The sequence below is a fragment of the Nannobrachium achirus genome, assembly GCF_963921795.1.
Source record: "Nannobrachium achirus genome assembly, chromosome: 13".
NCBI lineage: Eukaryota > Metazoa > Chordata > Actinopteri > Myctophiformes > Myctophidae > Nannobrachium > Nannobrachium achirus.
In genome coordinates, this window is record NC_137833.1 from 46,153,070 (window position 1) to 46,175,060 (window position 21,991).

Sequence of the window (21,991 nt, forward strand, 5' to 3'; positions counted from 1 at the left end):
CCGAAAATACTTCGCAATCCTCTCTCTCTCGCTCTCTCTCTCTGGGTTGAAAACCCCCGGCTGTGCTGACAGCACAGGAATGTAATTTCTCCCTATCTCGGTGAAAACCCCCCCCGGTAGGCACAGGCTCTCCTGCGAGGTGTGCGCAGACACCCCGGGGCCTAAACGGACTCAGAGAACCAACCGACCAGCAGCAAGCAAGCAAGCAACCGACCGACCGAGCGAGCGAGCGAGGAGGAGGAGGCGTCGGGATGGATAAACGTCCCGTGTCAAGTTCCGCAGCAGGAGGATCATCGCATCAGGCTTTACTACGGTTCCTTACCCCGTGTTCCAAGACAGCCCGGAGCGTTATGAGCATTATGGGAGACTAGCCCCTCGGATCTGTGGTGTGCATTGGACGGTTATCACAGGGGGGGCTATCAGGCTGCTCCAGCGGGTCCCGGTTCGACTCGAGCCCCCGTTTGTCCTTCCCGATTATTATTATTATTTTTTAAACCGTAGCAGCAGCAGCAGAAGCAGAGCCCTCTCCTCCTCTTTCCAGACCCAGAGCCGCTCCTATTCTATTCCATCCCCAGGTACCAAGCAGGACCTTTGGGCGTCAGACGGATTAGGTAAATCGGTACCATAGGGGGGGAGAGAGGGAGAGAGAGAGAGAGAGGAGCCGGGGCTGATCGCCTCCACCAAGATATCCCTCACCCCACCCGCTGTACGTGGCGAGCCTAGCGCCACTCTGACCTGTCGCTTGTTGTGTCAAAAGAACCGTGAGTTTAATCCAATTAAGTGTTTAAGCCTAAACGCGAAAGAAGACTAAGAATAGTGGCAATTATATACGAGAGGAGGGGTGGCGGGGGTGGGGGGGGGGGAGAAGAAGGGAGGAAAAAGAAAAAAGTTTATTCGGACGGTTATTGGAACCGCAGCGGTTATAGAATGGAATAGCACAAGCACACACGCACCCCATCACACACACCATGACGGGACAGCATGCAGCTCGTGTCAGTCATGATGGGTTGTTACCTGCAGGAGTGGACGAGCGGCCCCTGGTTACAGCGAGGACGCCAAAACAACATGCATTGATCCGAGGTGGGAGTAGCTGCTGCTGAAGAAGAACCAAGAAGGAGAGCACAATTCTTCAACATATAGCTATACGTATGCTACCAGGTAACACCTGCACTACGATCTGTACCACGAGCGCGTCTTTATTTATTATGATGGGGGGCTTTTTGATCGCTGTGATTTGTGGTTATTAGTTTTGATCCGTTATTATTGTGCTTTTAAGTTTAGTGGTGTGTCAGTTTTATTGCCAAGAAGACTTCTTTACACGGGGGGGTGGGAAGAAGAAGAAGAAGAAAAAAAAATCTGCAGCTATATTCATCACCGGATTACCATCAGCCTATATCCTCCTACTATACCGAATGATCACGTGTTTAAACATTCTGAGAAAATATAAAACAATATCACCGGGATGAAGGAAAAAGGGGCTTCGTGTAATTAATAAGAACAACAAAAAAAAGCACAAAGGTTTTGTTGTTTAAAAAGCATAATATAAAACATGGGCGATATCAGTGGGGGTTTTCCTTTATGGTAAATGCCTATACACTACAGTATACACTGACCATGTTATGTTAGCAGGCTACAGGAGTAGTAGCACCTCCAGCAGCAGCAGCAGGCAGGCAGCAGTGTGGGAGTAGCAGTATAGTAGCAGTTGTATAGTTATTGTTGTAGTAGTAGTAGTAGTAGTTGTAGTATAAGTAGGCCTACGCCTATAGTAGGCCTAGTGTATAGTACTTCTGATATAAGCCTACAGTTAGTAGCCTGGGCTATAGGCTATATGGGGCCAGTGTTGATATTGTAGGCAAGTGTAATAAAACAAAATCTGCTATAGGCTACTGTATACAGTACATGTATTCACTTTTAGTTGTTAAAATGGGTCAGGGAGACAGGGACCCAATGTTTTTCAAGGGTCACCTCTCCCCAAGTTCACAGGAATACAGTGGACCCACCATATGTCCATACATGGGATTAAAGGGTTCTATCTGTCACACAGTCATATTGGTGACTTGCTGTGTGTGTGTGTGTGTGTGTGTGTGTGTGTGTGTGTGTGTATGAATTAACTGGCTTGTGTTCATAAGTGGCTGGGAATCACTACCCCATGCAGATTGGCTGCTTTCTTTGGTTTACATTACGGGGAAGGGTTAGTTTCTTTATGAATTACCTGCTTATAGGTGAATATGAATGCAACAACTCTTATAGTGCCTATATGCAGGCCCAATGAGGAAGTGCACCAGGTTGAATGTTTATTACTAGTAGTTTGAAAATGTATTTAATTGCTGAATAAATGTACATTTTGCCTGGCTAATAGTGTAATGGAGAGCCAATGTCATGTACACCATGTGCATTGCATCCAGCACACTGAAACGGAAGTGAGACTGGAATAGTGTTGCCTACATGTCACAAGACAGTAGCTTATGGAAAAGAAAGCTGCTTCTAGTTAGTGGACAGACAGTATAATACTGTTCCTGTTCAAAATAACAATTCTTCACAGTGCTTAATTAGAATGTACCTGCTACAAATTGCCTGCTGCCATTTATTTGGATTTGCTAGCGACCATACATTTCCATGGGAAGTGCCTGCCTTGGTGTTGCTATAGGGAGAAGTTAATTACTGTTTACCTTCGCTCACTGTAAGAATCGCTTAGGTAAGAGTGGTCAAGAAGATTAGCGACAGACTTAATCTTTTGCCAGACTATAGCTCTCCAGCCAATCAGCACTTCCTTCCGCTCACAGGTGAGGCGACACATGATGCCTTTAGTATTACTATTTACACTATTCTATGTATGAATGAAGGTAGGCTATACCCAGAAGTGTTGATCCAGAAAGCAGTGGCGTCAGTTCAGCAAAAGCTAGGGTATGGCAAAGATGGGAGTCCTCATGGAAAAGAGGCATTACATTTTGTATAACAACAAGGTTCTATTGTGAAAATAGCAGATCTACATGCTCACAACGCCTCGCGCTGCGAGGCGTTGTGAGCATGTAGATCGGCTATTTTCACATAGGTTTTTTACATAGGTTTCTACGGTTTCTTGGGCTGGATATGGCAGCCTGGAACGGTTGTTCAAGTGCAGCTAAACTTGGCATGTTAGTAAACGTGCCACAATTAACAATAATGCATTGCACCTGTGCAGCTGACCTGCGGAACCTGGGAATATACTATTCTGTCAAGATGGGGAGAATATAATACCTTGTTAAAGTTACCATTATGTTACATTTTGGCATTTGTAGTTATTTTACTGTAATTCAACAACACAATAACCAGCACAGATAGACAAAGAGACATTCATGGATTTAAATTTAAACGTAACTTTTATTTCCCCCCCTGGACCCAGGGTATGGCAGCTGCATACCCCTGCCATACCTAATTGACGCCCCTGCCAGAAAGGTATTATTGGAGGAATGACCGGCAGCTTCTGAGGTTCTGAGTTGCCGGGGTTTAGTCTTATAGACACAGATCAGATCATAGATAGAGGCTGATGGCAGATTTTGGGGTCTGATGCTGAGCCTAATCTTGTAGAGCACTTGCCCACCGGTTATTCATGTTCTGACTGATATTTCATAAAAAGAAGTGCACAATAAACTCTAATCTATTAGAAAAACCTTGCAAAACTAAAATGTAAAATACCATATCCAAAAGCTCTCAACGCATCATCACAGTGCGACGCATTGTGAGCCAGTCAGTGTGACATGTAAACATCCATTTTAATGGACATGCCATCAAAAAATCTGAGATGTTTTGATTGGCAGGACATTGTTATAACGATCATTAGACTCAAGAGTAATAATCCACCTATCGCCCCGACTCCCTCCCCAGTCAGCGTCCAGAGTTTTAATGATGGTTTTATGTGCAGGATTTAATTTGCTGTGAATTAGGTGACTTCATTTAATTGACCACGTTTAAAAAAAAAAAAAAAACATTTGATTTTAAAATAAAAAATGGTCTCTCTCACACTTCTGCCAGTGTGCCAGCGATCACCCTCCTCCCCTGTGTCGATGCTGGCACCCGTGCCTAAGGTTGCCTACCCCTGCTGTATGCTGTGCACTGTACAAGCTGGTGGAATGTAGGGACTTTGCCTCAAGGATTTGCCTCAAGGAGTGTTTAATGTTCCCACTTCACACTCCTGCACTCAGAGGACTGTGACAACAGCACGACTTCCAATGCTGGGCTTTAGAGCTGTTTGATTGTCTCCCGACAGTCCATCACCAGGGGTCATCAATATGGCCGTACATGGACAAATGTGTCCGTGCCAAGACTTGTCCTTGTCCGTGGCAATACTAGATTTAGTTTTTGTTTTTACACACCATTATAATGTCCTTATTATGATCATCAGACCCGATCACTGAATGTCAAGGTTTTCTTCAGAACACACTGATCTACTACGACACTATGGCACATTTAGGAGTCCCCTACTACTAGTGGTTCTCAAATGTTTTATTTGCAAGGGTCCATTTGGTTCCATTTGTACACTCTCAGAGTTACAGACCTGTTAAGGTCATTCAGGGCGTATCTCTATGTGTTTCTGGTAATATTATTGTCTCGTTTTGTATGTCTGTGGCAAAAATTTAATTTTTGAAGCGGTGAAAGCCGCTCTCCAAGGAGTGGCTTTGTGTGTCCCGTACATGTCCATATATGGTCATTCCAGTCCAGAATGAACAGGCTTTGTCTGTCCCGTACATGTCCTGTGCATGCAGAATTGAGGATTGGTCAAGCTTCACATGACAATTTGGCCCTCCAGATAAAATCATTCATTCATTCAGAATTCATAAAAATATAGAACTAAATCACATAGAAAGTATAGATCTAGAACACAGAATGTATAGGATCTAGAACACAGATTTCATAGCTCTAGAACACATAGAATAAAAATTCACTGCTTCACTTCGAACCGAGGTTAGATTTTTACAAAAATGTCCACCACAAGCCAGCATGGCGATGACCTCTGTCCATCACTGATCTGATTTAACCACATATGAACCCTGCATGGCTTCCCTATTTTGGACTTGTTAAGGCCAACTATTTCAAAACATTTCAAAAGATTTTGAATGAGGAAAAACAGATTGAATCACACTTGGTGGATCTCAGGAGGATCCAACTGGGAACAGGATCTCGTCTATGTAACGCAAATCTGGACAAAGTTTTCAGCCCCATCATAGCGTTGACTTCTGTTAAGATTCAATGTTGTCTGTTATTGTTGTATCTTGTGCACAGGTACATAAGAGTAAAACTTGTTTTTGTTTGGCTTCCTTCAGACAATGTAGGTAATACATAATAATAATAGTAACGAAAATAAAACTGGAGAAACTGAGAAAAATAAGAAAAAGGTCAGTAGATTTACGCTAATAGGATTATAGAATAATAGATCAGCATATGTACAATGTATGCCTCAATGCGTGGTATATACGTCCATTATATACAGTAACCATATGTATATATTCAGTAGCTGCCACAGTACCTTCTGGTATACACTAGTATATTCTGTGCAACTGTTTAGGAAGGAACAGTCAAGTGTTTTCCTTTTTCCTCTCAAACATGATAAAACACTCGTCCTTGCCCGTGGTTGTGTTGTGTACTGAGGTGAAAGAAAGTATTGGCTCGTAGGATAGTAGGATTTAAGACGTATCAGTGATGTCAGTCAAATTTGGTTTATGCCCATATATGGTGTTCCGTCATGTCAGTCAGTGATGTCAATCATCTCCGAATTTGGTCACTGTTTCAGCATGCGATTGCGGGTACATCAGATATGGGCACGGTTTAGTATCAGTGATGTCAGTCATGAAGTCATCTCCAAATTTGGGCACTGTTTAGTATCAGTGATGTCAGTCATCTCCAAATGTGGGCTGACTGATATGTCAGTCAGTGATGTCAGTCATCTCCAAATTTGGGCATTGTTACAGCATGCCGCTGTTACCGTGGTGGCGACACTGTTTAGTATCAGTGATGTCAGCTTGCAGACAGACGGCGGACAGACAGACATTCCGTAAATTAATAGTTATTAGATGAGAATTTTATTTTAGGGGAGGAACGTCTGTGGCACAGACAGACAGACAGACACAAAGACGGACAGATCCTCTTCCAGGCGGCTAGACTACGGTCAAAAATAGCAGATCTACAAGCTCACACAGCACGGTGTGAGCTTGCAGATCTGCTTTAAAAAAACAACAACATAAACTGTGATGTTTATGGAGCCACCCATAACCTCATAGCCAGCATCTTTATTGCCATGGCTCCACTGCCTTCCCCTGTGTGAGTCCTTTGTATTCATAACTTCGACTAGACGATCAATGTTGTGAGCTTTTCTTTATTACTATTACACTACTTATTATCATGCTGTTCACAGTCCAAGTGTCACGAGGCAGTAATCAGATAGATTCCGAGGGCTATATAAGCAAGGAATTGAATCAAGGTCTAATGGAATTTAGTTTGTTTGGTGGCTTGGAGGAGTTTGCATGTCAGTTCTGTGTGCCTGCATGGGTGCGTGCGCAGACTGCGCACGTGTGTGTGATGGACGGACTACAAAAGACCTCACCGTTACCCTGGCAAACAGATCATTTCTCAGATAGCTAGTAACGGTTATAGTCCATCATTTATCTGCACTATGGTGTGAGAGGACACAAAAACATTTATTTATCCGATTCAAACGCACGGGTGATTGGATTGTAAAGACGTAGCCAGTCACGTCGTATATAAGTAGAAATATGAACCGTATCAGCAGATGAAAACACATTGACGGTGTTAACTTTATTAACATTCAATAAGGACTCTTGTTCAGTTATCGACTGGGAAGAGCTGCTACAACTGCATACATTTGCATTTCGTCGCTGTCGGGTGGAAACCTCACATGTCCCAAGAAACTGTTACTTTTCAGGGTTTCGAATTCAAAAACAGCAAAAACTGCAGATCTTCAAGCTCAAAATGTGCTGCAATGTGACTTGTTTTGGACATGAATATCTGCTGTTTTCTGAAGTTTTGTATGACACTGTAGTATGACGTTTAGGGCATGAATTTACCGGGGGGACAAATACAAAGTTACATTATGAGGATAAGAGGTTTCAGCAACCATTTCCTTTTGATAGGTTCAAAGTAAAACACGTTTATATATATATATATATATATATATATTTATATTTATATTTATATTTCTTTAAAAAAAAAATCCCCCTGCACATTAGATGGCGATATATTGATGAATTCATCCTGCCTTCACTACTTTTATGCACTACAAGATTTCTCATTTTCTTTCATCATCGGTGCTCTCCCTATGTGAACCATATGAGAGCAGGTGCTTTGAGAAAGCCCAAAACAACAAAAACCTTGTGTGTGATGTGTTTTTATCAGGACGTCAGTCCTGAGCTACATATCCTCCGAGCACCTAGTCATCATGCACGCTGGGAAAGACCTGTGCTGTGCGTTGTGACAGTGACCGTCCACAGTCACCTTTTTTATATCCTAATTGCGTCCGCCAGGTCGCATCTACTATGAAAACCAGCAGCTCATGTCCATCAGTGAGTGACTGAGTGAGTGTGTCATGCTAGTACTAGCGCCCAAACTGGGCAACCAGTGACGCGCCACACGATAGGTAACAAGCCACGCAGCTGTGGGCAATCAGCGTGTGTTGTGTATTTGTCACACAGACACCAGTCTGGCTAGCCAAGCAATGCGGAAGTCTGTAATCGAGAGACTACACAGACACACACTCAAACACACAGGGACACACAGTATAATAAATAGCCTGCACGTCGTTGGTGTAATTTATTATTCTTTATATGCTTAAGAAAACAACAAGTGCGACCTGATATATAATGGAATTTGTCATTTCTATTTGTTATGTATTTTGTATTTTTTGTCCCGATACCGATAACAGTATCAAAATGCTGGTATTGGTATTTGTGAGTATGGCAGTCTTATGTAATTCCTGTACCACATCATTTATCACATGTGTTGCACGACTGTTTCATACTCTTACTGTACTATTTACATTATAAGTTGACTAACTTGTAGCTGCATATTAACAATTATTAATGGCATTTCTATGCATTCCTAGATGAGTGGTTCTCAAGCCTTCTAATGTCAAGGACCCCCATAACTCTCAGAGTTACATGCCGGTATAAGGGTCCATTTGGAACCCCCTTAAGGAACCCACACTGGCCTGGACCCCACTTTGAGGAGCGTTGTCATAGATTTGTTTAGATTACACACTGGTATTGGATTGGTACTCTGTATCGACCAATAGGCAAGTTGTAGGCATCGCTATTGGAAAGGAACACATGGTATCGGTCCATCTCTATTTTAGATTTTTTTCTTTCTTAATGTAATCTTCTAAAGCAGTGGTTCTCACTTCTCAAAGTGGATTCCAGGGACTCTGTGGGTTCCTTTAGGGCAGGGGTTCCCAAACCTTTGGGGCTCAAGGCACCCCTAGATATGTATTTTTCATCCGAGGCACCCCTACATTATATTCATAATTTTCACTCCCAGCACCTTATATTTATAGCATATTTTAGCGATTATGTTGCAAGGAAAACATTGAGATAATAGACATTTTGGTTAGAACTGACTGAAAATTATGTATTATGTAAGTTTAAAATTATACTAAATATATATAAATGTCCAAATAAATTCCAACTATTATAAAATTATCTCGCGGCACCCCTGGACTGGTGTCGCGGCACCCCAGGGTGCCCCGTCACCCACTTTAAATTGACCAATACAAGTCTGTAACTCTGACAGTGTGCAAATGGAACCAAATGAACCTCCATTTGTACACTGTCAGAGTGTAAGGGGGAGACCTTAAAATGTGAAAGTTTGAGAACCACTGTTCTAAAGTGCGTGACATTACATTTGAGATGAAGTGTGGATCTGGTCACATTTAGCCCTGATTATTCCGTCCTGTACAGACATTGACAACGTTCAGGAAAAGAGTCCTTCTCAGCACACACAGTAATCAGCTGCTGGACAGCCATTTTGCTGATGAAAGTGTTTCAACAATATTCTGTTGTTGTGTGCATTCACACTAAATGACTTACGTAATATGCTGAAAGGTGCATCATTGATGTATCACCGTCTATTCCCCCACCCCCCCCAAAAATGTATATATATATATTCCTAGACCATATATACAGTATATATAATTATTGTCATTATAAAATTATTAAAATGTATTTATGTTGTTTTTAGTTTCACAAGGAAACTCAAATGGTCACAATTAGACACTATGTACGTACATGTAACCGTATCCATGGCTCTGCTATTTGTAGTTCAATGAGGTGATGGTGTGCACATCTTATACCTACTTTAGGACAGGTGCTGGATGGTGAAATATCAGCAAGCTGAGTTATAAATCCCAAATAACCTTTTTTATACTAGATAGATAGATACCTTCCCAAGAGGGGAAATCACATGATCACAAAGTTACAGGGAAGTATGAAAGAAAAGAAATACTGTTGTGTACAGTGAAAAAACAAAGCAAAACAAAAAAAAAAAAAAGAATAATGAACAATACAGAGCAGTCTAAACGTATGTAACAACCAAATAATATAAAGTGTCCAGAACTGTCAATACAAGGGGACGTTTCGGCCTATATCTTCATTCAGGCAAATGGTTTATGACAGAGAAAACAAACATATAATTTCATACCAAAGTCGACCAAATGACGATGTTACGTTGTAGCAAGAATGATTCCTGTTAATGCTGTAATAACAATGTAATAATGCACATATTAAATTGGATAGACTGTAACATGCTCAGAGTTAATGTCAGTCAGAGTGTATTCAAAAGTCATCTTTCTTTTTAGGATTCAAATTCAAAGACGGCAAAAGTAGCAGATCAGCAAGTTCAAAACAAGTCGTTTCACGCTGCGTTTCAAGCTTGTAGATCTGCTACTTTTGATGCTCTTGTGTGACACTGTAGTAGGATCAAGTAGGGGCGTCACTTTACAAAAAAACACCTAAAAGTTAGAATATGGAGATAGGAGTGAGGTTCCTGCACTAACAGCAACGACTAGGGGTGTAACGATATAGTAACTGAATCGAAAAATCGATTTTAATTTGCAATGATCTACTATATCGTTTGCAAAAGCAAAATATCGTACCGTTTTGGCTTTGTATCGTATTGTTTTAAAATGCGGTAATCAGTATCGAATCATTTTGCAATGCAAATAATTGATTGTATGGAAACTAAGTATTTGTGCCTTGTATTTGGCAATTTTAAGAGGGAAAATAAAAAAGAGGGGTCTAATTACTTTTCCATTCCATATAGTTACTCTTGGTCTATCGATAAATGTGTGTAATCTCTGTGTTCATGTCAAGGTGGGTTTGTCCATATGAGTTGAAATATAATGTCCGTGTATTTGCTAGATAATCACAGCGTTTACTTCAATAATAATAGATTCTTTTACACGTTTTACACAGATTTGATTTCTTTGCTAAATAGTTACTATATCGATTTTAAATCATTGAATTGAATCGTATCGTATTGCCATGAATGAACCAATATCGTTAACCATGTATCGTGATACGTATCGTATCATTGTTAAAATTAGAGATGTTACCGATCAATCGGCAATGGATCGGATCGGGCCGATCAAAGCGTGATCGGCGATAATCGGTGGTTTAGATCAAAAGGTAAATTCACCGATCCGATCGGATAGGTGCATCTGATCAACCAGCCGTTCAGTATGCCCACTTGAGGCCATTTTGGGGTATTGATTTCCACAGTGCTGAAGGAATAATTAGTTACTGCTATGATAATAAATACATAGTAATGCTGGTAAATAACTATAAGGCAAATATATAAATGAATTCATGAGTGAATGAATGAATTAAAGTTAAAACATTAACATTTAGAAAATATAAATAATAACTTGATCGGATCGGTGATTGATCGGGATCGGGTGATCAAACTTTTGTGATCGGTGCTCGGTGATCGGTTCCAAAAAACCTGATCGGACCATCCCTAGTTAAAATGTATCGTTACACCCCTAGCGACGACATATATACATACAGAGTCAAAGGAACAGTCAGGATCTCACAGTATGGGATCATGACACCAGCAGCGGCGACTGTCTCTACAGCCCGGAGACACGCCTGAGGCGACCCAGGTCTGCAGATCTCCTGCCCGGGTCAGAGCGGGGAAAGCCTATTAGCACATCTTACAGCACTGTAGGAGGCGTGGGAGACACGCGGAGGGGCACTGAGACTAATTGAATATCAGGTGAATCCAATCTGCCGGGGCTTGTTTTTTCGTTTTTTTTTCGGAGAGATTTCTCAGAAGTCGTCGCGCTTGGCGAAAAAACATTCGTGAATACAGATTATACTCCTCTTGGGGTTTGCACTGAGACGGCTTAAACAAGAGATCTTTTTTTTTGCTATAGTAGGGGCCTGAAAGTGTTGATTTGAATGAGGCAGGAGAGGAGAGCGGGCTCGAGAAGAGAAAGAAGTATAGCGTCACTGTCGGGCAGAAACCTCGTATCTCCAAGTTTCAAATTTGTACATTTTTTCACAAAGTAAAGCTCTGTGCATCATACAAGGCTGTCGCACAAAAGTAGTGAAAACAGCAGATCTACAAGCACACAACGCCTCGCACCGCGAGGCGTTGTGTGCTTGTAGATCGGCTGTTTTCACTAGTTTAGCTAATTTTTTAAATGATGAATACAAAACAAACACTTTCGGACATACAAGGTTTCCACCCGACAACGACGATATATAGCATTGTATAGGCCTGAGCATGGTATCCAGCAAACACAGATTTTATTTTCTTAGGTGCAATCCGGCAACTATACTTGAATGAATAAAACATGATCACAGCCAGTCCGTATGGGAGATTATGCTAATGCGATATAACTATTAATTAATAATTGATTTGGTCCGCACTCCTTTGCGGTATTCGTCACTGTGCATTTGCATATTATCGTCTCTGTCGGGCAGGAAACCCCACACGTCCAGAACTGTTACTTTTCAGGGTTCAAATTCGGAAGCAGCAAAAGTAGCAGATGCACAGGCTCAACGCACGTTGCTTTGCGCCGCGCTTTGAGCTTGTAGATCTGCCGCGTTTGACGCTTTCGTGTGACGCTTGTGATCACGTAGTGTTAATTTACATAAAAAGTTGACTTTAAGGAGATAAGAGGTTTCTGCCTGACAACAACAATATACAGCGAAATGAGGTATTTGCATTTAACCCTTGAGCGTCAGTATAGCATGCAGTGGGCGCTAGTACACATCTGCAGTGGTTGGCGGTGGTCTCCCTCTATACCAGGGGTAGGCTGGCAGCCTCGGGCACAGGTGCCAACATTGGCACAGGGGAGGGTGATCACTGGCACCAGTGGCGTCAGTTCAGGAAAAGCTAAGGTATGGCAACATGACTGGTGTCTTGCACACGCGCCTCTGCGCGCGTGCAAGACACCAGTCATGTTGCCATACCTTAGCAACAGGCATGATACATTTATTTTAAGAAGTACATTCTATTTTCCCCCCCGTTTCTACGGTTTCTTGGGCTGGATATGGCAGCCTGGAATGGTTGTTCAAGTGCAGCTAAACTTGGCATGTTAGTAAACGTGCCACAATTAACAATAATGAATTGCACCTGTGCAGCTGACCTGCGGAACCTGGGAATATACCATGTTGTCAAGATGGGTAAAATAAAAGTGTGGAGAATATAATTATAAGACCCTGTGACCATGTTGTTAAATTTGGCATTTGTAGTTATTTTACTGTAATTTAACAACATAATAACCAGCACAGATAGACAAAGAGACATTCATGAGGATTTATATTTAAAAGTAACTTTTATTTTCCCCCCTGGACCCAGGGTATGTCAGCTGCATACCCCTGCCATACCCAATTGATGCCACTGACTGGCACACTGGCAGAAGTGTGTGAGAGAGGATTTTTGGAGCTGTGTGCAGCTCCCTATACGTGGCTGTGTGGGTCTGTCTGTGTGTCTGTCTGTCTGTGTGTCTGTGTGTGTGTGTGTATGTAGCCTGAACTTCCTAAACTTCGGCACGCCACTAGTCCCACAGTTTTGCCACCACACACTCGCGCCATATGTCAAATCGACCGGCTTACTCGGGAATCGTGGGCTATTACTTTTCTAAGAGAAAGGTTCTATAGTTTAATTGATATTAATTTATTAGTGAATTAATTTTCCCCATTGACTTATAATGGGAATTGCAAAAACTCACATTCAATTATTTGTCTCTCGCAAACCATAGGGGCTAGAGTTTCAAGACTTGGAGAGGAGGTTCATAATGATTTCAAGGATTAAATAAAAAATAATTGTGTCATTTGGCCGCATGGTGGCGCCATAACACCCCACTTTACGTTTTGGCCTGTAACTCTTGAACCGTAGGTCGGAAAATTAAAATTATTTTTTCCCTGGATTCCTTGGGTCATGACGCATCTCCCCATATAGGCCACGCCCATTTGCGCCATGATAGATTTTCCGCCATCTTGAATTTTCTCCAAAACACACTTTTTGCTCCTTTTCCTACATATTTTCTTCAAATGTCACAAAAATCGGTACACATGATCCACACACACACACACACACACACACACACACACACACACACACACACACACACACACACACACACACACACACACAGCTCCACTTCACACGGGTGTGATTTTTATTTTAAAATCAAATCTTTGTAGATCTTTTTATGTGGTCAGTTAAATGAAGTCACCTAATTTACAGCATATTACATCCTGGCACATAATTCTACATTGATTAAAACTCTGAACTTTGACTGGGGAGGCCGTCGGGGAGATTATTGATCGTTATAACAATGCCCTGCCAATCAAAGTATGTCAGCATGTTTGATGGCGTGTCATTAACACGTATGTTGACATGGCACACTGACTATCTAGACCAGGGTTCCCCAATAGGCGGCCCGCGGGCCATTTGCGGCTCGCGGGGGGCTACTGTCTGGCCCCCACCAACCCCAGTAATAATGGTGGTATAAGAGCAGCAACAACACTAGTATATCGTCATTGTCGGGTGGAAAACCCGTATCTCTTTCGCAAAGTAAAGCTCTGCTTCATCAAACAAGGCTGTCGCACAAAAGTAGTGAAAACAGCAGATCTACAAGCACACAACGCCTCGCATCGCGAGGCGTTGTGTGCTTGTAGATCGGCTGTTTTCACTAGTTTGAATCATTTTTAAAATGATAAATGCAAAATGAACGGTTTTGGACATACAAGATTTTCACCCGACAATGACGATATCTGAACTGTCACTGGAGTAGTGGGAACGCCACCGTCGCCCCCTGCAATGTTGTGGCCCTCGGCTTGGTACCCTAGACATAATTTGGCCCTTGGGCAAAAGTAATTGGGGAACCCTGATCTAGACCAATGGTTCTCAAACTTGGGGTCGGGACCCCAAGTGGCGTCCCCAAATTATTTTGTGGGGTCCCCGGATCATTAGCTTAATGTAATTTATTTTTCTCACTCAACGGTAAACAAACCAACATAAGTGTATACAGGGTATCTGCACATTTATAAAGTGACAATTTAAGGACTTTCAGGACCGTTTTAATACCAAACTGGCATAACTGTACAGTAAGCAAGAGGCGAACGTTGTGAAAATAGCCGATCTGCATGCTCACAGGCGTTGTGAGCATGTAGATCGGCTATATTTTCACAATATTTATCTGAGGAACCAAGACATTTTGGGGGTCCTTCACATGAAAAGGTTTGAGAACCACTGACATACCGTAGTAGTCTCTCAAGACCAGACTAACTGAGCTCCAGTTATGTGAAAAGGACCTTTTCTTTGACGATGGCTAGCCAGATTGCTGACATAGAAACATAGGTTTTTCAAAAAACCTTAGAAGGATTCAAAAGACAATCGGTACAAAATTCTAATGTTCACAGTTTTTCAAAAATAGCAGATCTACAAGCTCGCAGCGCGGCACTCGTGCCGCGCTGTGAGCTTGTATATCTGCTATTTTTCAATCGTTAAAGCATAAAATAATGTTACACAATAATGTGTACCCGTTCCGAATGGGTTAAAGCGTCAGGTGTTAAAGGGATCCCCAGGGTCTGAGTCCCAGGCAGGACGTGGTAGTACGTTTTACGGATTTCAGCTTCGACAGCCCCCTCACTGATTGTCATGCACGATGAAGCAATGTGGTGCCATAATACAGTAAGCTAAGCGAAATAGTTTCTTCTCCTGCTTTTCACACGGGGACAAAAGACAACTGAATTCCATTCTGAGCAGAGAAAATAATTGTGTCCCCCTCTCTCTCTCTCCCTCTCTCTCTCCCTCTCTCTCTCTCTCTCTCTCTCTCTCTCTCTCTCTCTCTCTCCCCGTCCATCCTCTAGGTGTGTGCGTGGAGCGTGCGCAGAATGAGCAGTACATTCGTGACATTAGCAGAAGTCTTGGAGGCTCGGGGGGGACCTCTAGTGGAGGACGAGATCTGGTCCTTACTGCTGGGTACTGCAGAGACTCTGGTGGACGTCTCCTATAGGGGTAACTATAACTCCTCTCGTCTCCTAATCCACTGCTTCTCAAACGTTGACATTTCAAGGCCTCCCCTTAAAGAGGTGGTGCCATAGTTTTGTACTTTTTCTGTTTCTCATGTGTCTAGGAGGTTGAAAGTACTTCATTAGACCCCCTGGTTTGGTTTTTATGAGAAATTATGTATTCTCTTGGTATTTGTTTGTTTTCTCTTGGAGGCTGCCACCTTGTGGTCAAAAGTGTCAGTTAAAAAACACAGATACTAAGTATGTCACAGTATCAACTCCTCCCCTAATTACCATTCACCCAACACTGTGGGGTGTGGCTAACTTCAGCTGGGTCACCACCCACCATGACATCCATGCATACTTAATGAACTGGGGATGTGGCTAGGCCTGGGGCGGTATCGACATTTTGTTACCGCGATTACCGTCTTCCCATTTACCGACGGTACTGCGGTAATTACCGCACCCCCGTATCTATTAATTAAGGTTCGGCGATAAGCCAAAATATTGCAATCATCTTCCCTAAAGTCGCCTCTCCACAGTGGAGAGGCGACACAGCCTGACCGCCCGAGTTATACTTCTCCGTACAGCACAGCGGGTATGGCTTTGAAAGGAGCAGATCTACAAGCTCACAACACATTACATCCGCGACGCGTTCTGAGCTTTTAGATCTGCACTGTCGGGTTACCATAGTAACGTAGGCTAGCTAGTAGGCTTTTCAGACACAAACAGCTGTGTGAACAAACAAGAAGAGGAAGGGTAGTCAGATCGTGTACAGTGATTCTGTAAACTCACGTCACGTCTCAACTCTCAAATCGCAGTGATTGAGTGCTGCTATATACAGGTTTTAGTTACAAGACTTAAAAGGTTATAAAATCTCCGACGCGCCGCCGAACGGGCACAACGTGCGACGCGATGGAAAAAGTAAAATAGTTTCATTTTCGGCTTTAGTCCACGCGGCCCGCGCTCCGCCAGTAATCCGTATGAATAAAAAAAGATATGCCACAACACAAGGTATGTATTAACATCCTTGTGTCGAGTGGATTACAAAGAAAGTTTACGCTGCTCTGTACTCCTCTACGCAGGCAGCTGCAGGAGTGACTGTCTGTGTCTGAGTGAGAGTGGCTTCCAAACTGTGGTACACGGCCCAGAGCAGAGCGGCATGGAGCGCATGCGGCCCTCGCTTCTCCCCTGTTTTAAAACTCGCTTGTTTTCCAATAAAAAATAGACTTTTTTTTGTCTTTTTTTACCGCGGTAAGCACACTGACACCGCGGTAGACCTCGGTTTACCGCGGTACGGCGGTACGGCGGTTACCGTGTCCAACCCTAGATGTGGCCACATAAGAACCAAATTTTAACTCTTTCTGTATACTTTTTTGGAAAAAATCTTCCTCCTAGTATAATCATAATACCTGATAATCATGTTTTAGAGGGGGGAAAAATCATGGCACCACCTCTTTAAAGGAGGCGTTCAGACCAAAACATGAATGTAAACTTTTTCATAAACCTTTGATTTGGTGGATTTCCTTCATTGCTGCCTCTTAGATCTGCCGACCTCTCCCCACAGCTAAAACGGGCTCTTCGTCATCTCCCAAAAGCGCTGATTTCCAAAGTTTTGTTTATTTTATTTTATATATTATAGTAGTAAGCAGTAAATGCATGAGAACGGGCCAGAGACAGCTTCCTAGCCCAGGCGAGATTCTCGCCGTCTCGCGAGACATCCGGGCCGGTTGGGCTTATATGCTTGGAGGAAGTGAGTCTCCACTGACCCGTTCTCAATGGATTGCTGCCGCCGATGCGCTAACAGCGAGCCTGTGCCTCTATCGGAACCGTAAATAGACGATTCATTTAAAAGAAATAAACTTTGGAGGGGCCGAAATAAGTGCTTTTGGGAGATGACGAAGAGCCCGTTTTAGCTGTGGGGAGAGGTCGGCAGATCTCAGAACAGATGCAGCAATGAGGGAAAATCCACCAAACCAGGTAGGAAGGTTTATGAAAAAATGCACATTCAGGGGCCTCCTTGGAACCAAATGGACCCGTCAGGGTCTAACCTGACCCACGGAAGTCACGGGCGTGACCACGATGAGTGTACACGCTGTTTGATCATGTCTTCTTTCACCCGTAAAGACAAATTGCGACCGCGACGATCCGTTCTTTGGTTATGGTCCGTCGGAAAAAAACGTCTTTGAACGATTTGGATGATCTGGGAGTAGAATCCTAGATAGATCCACTTTTCCAGAGCCAGCATCAGGGAGTGTCTATTCTCCTTTCTCCATAGGCTCCGGTTCTATGCTGATGCAAAGAAACAGCTTTATCTCGGAATCTACTTTCAGAACGCCGAGAAGGCAGGGAGGCGCTCTTCTTCATGGCGACACTGGGCCGTGATGATAGGCCGCGGTTAGGATTTTAGTTTCGCGACCGTATGCAAAACAAACTGACGTCCATTTTAAAATCGTCAGATTACACAACATGCACACACACGTGGCTTCCGGGGCTCTTCAAAATAAAGCGTAAGTGAACGGCGGCTCTCTACAGCACATTTTCAAAACAATGGCATCCCATGTGTTAAACAATGAAAAGACCGATTTATGCGCTTTGGCGTATATGGCGGCCAAGTGCGGTACAATCTGAAAATGCACTTTGGCGTAAATGGCGGCTAAAGTGTTAATACTTTTACAGAACAACATCAATGATAACTACACAACCCACAGACAACTACACAACACATACATTGTGTAAGTTAGCCTACAGTACTCACCAACAAGGGGATTATGAACATCATTACATGCCGAAATGTGTCTGCATGCAATCAGAATCCCATCAGAATTCCATTCATTACTTAGCTAATTAATGGAAAATGAGCATATTGATCTGAGAATTGGACAAACACTTGGGTTATATTATATTTTAGAAAGTTGTATTTGATTGCTCAATATGCAGGATACTGTATAGGTTATATAGAGCATGGCATAAGAGGGAATGCTTGTGCTGTTTTATTGTAACAGCAAAACAATGTTTTAATAATAATGATCACAATAACTTTGGTTAGGGCTGTCAGAACAAATTTCATGAATTGAATATAATTTGAATTACACTCGAATGCTAAAATTTCCATTTGAATGTTGTTAAAAAATATATGTATATTTATTTATTTTGTATTCTTTTATTTCCTGACCTACCAATGCGAAAACAAATGCTCTCATCACGTCACGCATGATCAACAATAACATTTGAGTCGTGTGCGTGCGTGTGTGCGTGTGTGTGTGCGTGTGTGTGTGTGTGTGTGTGTGTGTGTGTGTGTGTGTGTGTGTGCGTGTGTGTGTGTGTGTGTGTGTGTGTGTGTGTGTGTGTGTGCGTGTGTGTGCGTGTGTGTGTGTGTGTGTGTGCGTGCGTGCATGCGTGCTTGCGTGCGTGTGTCTGGTCACACTGAGACACCGCTCTATCTCTCTTCTCTCACCACGCTGGTTCAGTAATGTGAAAAGGCAGGCAAAACTCCTCCCCCCAAAGTTTCCCCGAGAACTTCACTTGAAAGTTACTTGAACTTGAAACTTTAATAATTATGACAACAGCGTGTAGTAACGTTGTTGTCCGTGTCCGTCTGTAATGTAGACAGCCTCTCTCCTTCTTTCTGTCGCACTCTCTGTTTCTGCGTCGTCGCACGCACGCACACACACACGCACGCACGCACGCACGCACGCACGCACGCACGCACGCACGCAGGCACGCACGCACACAAGCTCAGAAAGAGTTTTCTTTGACACAGCTCAACAACAAGTTGAACTGTAGCTCCGCACCGGCCGATCTGCCTTGGACTTGATAGTGTTCCACTTTTTGGTTCCACCGTCCAGCCCAAAAAGTGGATTACCGTAATTACCAGTTGTGAGCGCTGGTCGGCGGCCACAAAGCCAGAATTTACCGTAATTATTCTAATGTTTAGATTTATTTATTTTACTGGTCCACTGTTTCTACACCATCTTATCATAGAGTCAGGTTATGTATTTACACCATCTTATCATAGAGCCAGGACCATGCGGTTATGTTTCTCATTGTTATCTTATTATCAACATCACACACCATCATCCCAATACGATATTATCTCACGCCACGTGATGTTGCTATGGAAGAAAGTCAACTTCCTGTTTCCCTTTTGTTTGTTTTTTCCAGGTCACAACAGTATGTACAACATCATAAGCCCCGCCTCCCTGCTGCTGTCAGCCACTGGTACCTTAGCGTTTAAGAACTGTGCCCTATCCAACGACGTGTCCACCTTCACCGCTCCCGAGATGCTGCAGGGCCGTGCCAACTCAACCAAACCTGCCATAGAGAGGGTCAGTGCCGTGTTAAAAACCACTTTAACCATATATTTTTATGCTTTAACCGTTAGAAAATAGCAGATCGACAAGCTCACAGCGCGGCACCGAGTGCCGCGCTGCGAGCTTGTAGATCTGCTATTTTTGAAAAATCGAAAAGTTGTGCGAGTCTTTGAATATTTTGACCCGATTCTATAAATGTCTACTAAATCCTTCTTCTAAATCGGTGGTTCTCAAACCTTTTCATGTCAAGGACCCCCAAAATAACATGTATTTGGCCGCGGACCCCCATCTCAAAATATGTTGTTCCAGGGACCACCCAGAAGCAAAGATTTGAGTTTCAAATGTTTGCATTGAAAATTGTAGATTAGCTCACATTTTCACGACTTTTCAAAAATAGCAGATCTACAAGCTCATAGCGCAGCACTCGGCACCGCGCTATGAGCTTTCTATATCTGCTATTTTTCAATAGAATAATTCCCGGGTCTAAATGGGCTAAACTAGGGGTGCACGATTAATCTGTCATCATATCGGTATTGGGGGCGATTTTGGCCTTGAAATGCAATATTGGTATCGGACCCATATCAAAATGATATAATTATGTTTGAATGTAAAGCTGAAAAAGGCCTTTTGGGACGATGAAGGCTGCAGATTCAATCAGTGTTCTCTGGGGAAGCTTTCAAAAAGGTCAACAAGTTGGAACATTTTTAAATAAAAATTATAAATACTACATTCAAGCTGTTTATGTCGGGATATGGGCCAAACTTTCAATACAGTGCATCCCTAGTTATAAAGATATTAGACATCGGTAAATATTGGTCATTGACCATGCATAACAGCAATCGGTTATATGGGTATCTGACAGAAAAGCCAGTGCTTTTCATATCAAGATCCATTATGCATTCAGCATTTGAGCCACGGACCACCATTTGATGAGAGCATCTTAGACGAGCCTCTTAGACTCAAAACGTCGAATATTTTGTTATCGTTGGACAAGATCTTGTCCACAATTCCATGCTGTATTGATGTGGTACCATAGGAGAGATAACAGGCAAACGTTGATCAAAATAACAATTCTTCTACATTCTCAACGTCTTCTAAATGAAGTAATAACAATAACGATTGTAACTTTCATTTTACACTCTCAAGAGAAAGATATATACTGTATAAGGGTCCATTTGGTTACCAACTCTTCCATCATTTAGCTGGGGACCACCTGGAACCCCGTCAAGGACCACTGGTGGTCCCCGGACCACTGGTCGAGAACCACTGCTGTAGAGGCATGGCATACACAGTACATAGACCTTTGGGTGGCTCTGACACATTTCTCAAGAAAGATACAAAAGGCCTACAACGACCAAACGTAACAGCGTTGATGTGGTTGCAATGAGGCTGTTTCTAGTGTGCATTATTGCCAGTGTGTGTTTGCAGAGAGCACTGCAGACTGCAGGCTAGCCCATGTTTGAAATTCCCTGGAGGACCTTCTCAGGAGTTGAAGGATGGACCTAAGAAGTGTAACAATGCCACCCGGTGGTTGAGTGAAGTCATTACTAGGCCTGGGTTGCTGCTGCAGTGTGAAGGGTTTAGTTGAGGTGCTGCCACAGGGCAGTGGTTTCTCAAACGCTTTTGTGTCAAGGACCCCCAAATTGACTCATATTAGACACCCGCGGACCCCCATTTGAAAAGGTTTTGTGCCAGGGACCCCCATAAGAGAAGATTTGTGAAATAAATGAAAAAAATTGTTTTCCAAACATTTTCAATATTTTTCAAAGCTTTAAAAAAATAGCAGATGTACAAGCTCTGCTGTTTTTTTGGCAGCAATTTTCCACCATATTCTGAAGAATCACCTCTTCAGACTCTGCCTCAGACCTTAGCACTTGATCTAGTTATGACTACCATTCAGATATTAGATAGCACTTTGACATTATTTGAATGGAAAGTGCATTATAAATACAAACTATCATTATTATTACCTTGGTCATTTTCCAGATCACAATGTTAAAAATGTAATTTAGATAGCATTAGATAGATGCTAGGTTAGCTGGTATCCTATAGTTTCATTGTGCACTGTGCAGATAGTATATTGTTTGGGCCATTGGTTCTTAAAGTGGGGTCCGGGGACCCCCATGGGTCCTTGAGGGAGTTCCAGGGGGTCCCCAGCTAGGAACAAAA

At 42.7% G+C, this 21,991-nt stretch overlaps 1 protein-coding gene across 1 annotated transcript in view; it reads left to right on the forward strand.

Annotated features, from left to right (window-relative positions):
• Window positions 1–15,392: 15,392 nt before the first annotated feature.
• The window catches only part of ptpn20 (protein tyrosine phosphatase non-receptor type 20), a gene marked incomplete at its 5' end in the record, with an annotated part of 102,104 nt that continues 95,505 nt past the window's right edge, over window positions 15,393–21,991 (forward strand). The window contains 2 exons of the mRNA XM_080740784.1: window positions 15,393–15,516; window positions 19,674–19,837. Of these exons, the coding sequence (XP_080596910.1) occupies window positions 15,393–15,516; window positions 19,674–19,837 (288 nt within the window). The remainder of the gene's footprint in view (window positions 15,517–19,673; window positions 19,838–21,991) is intronic.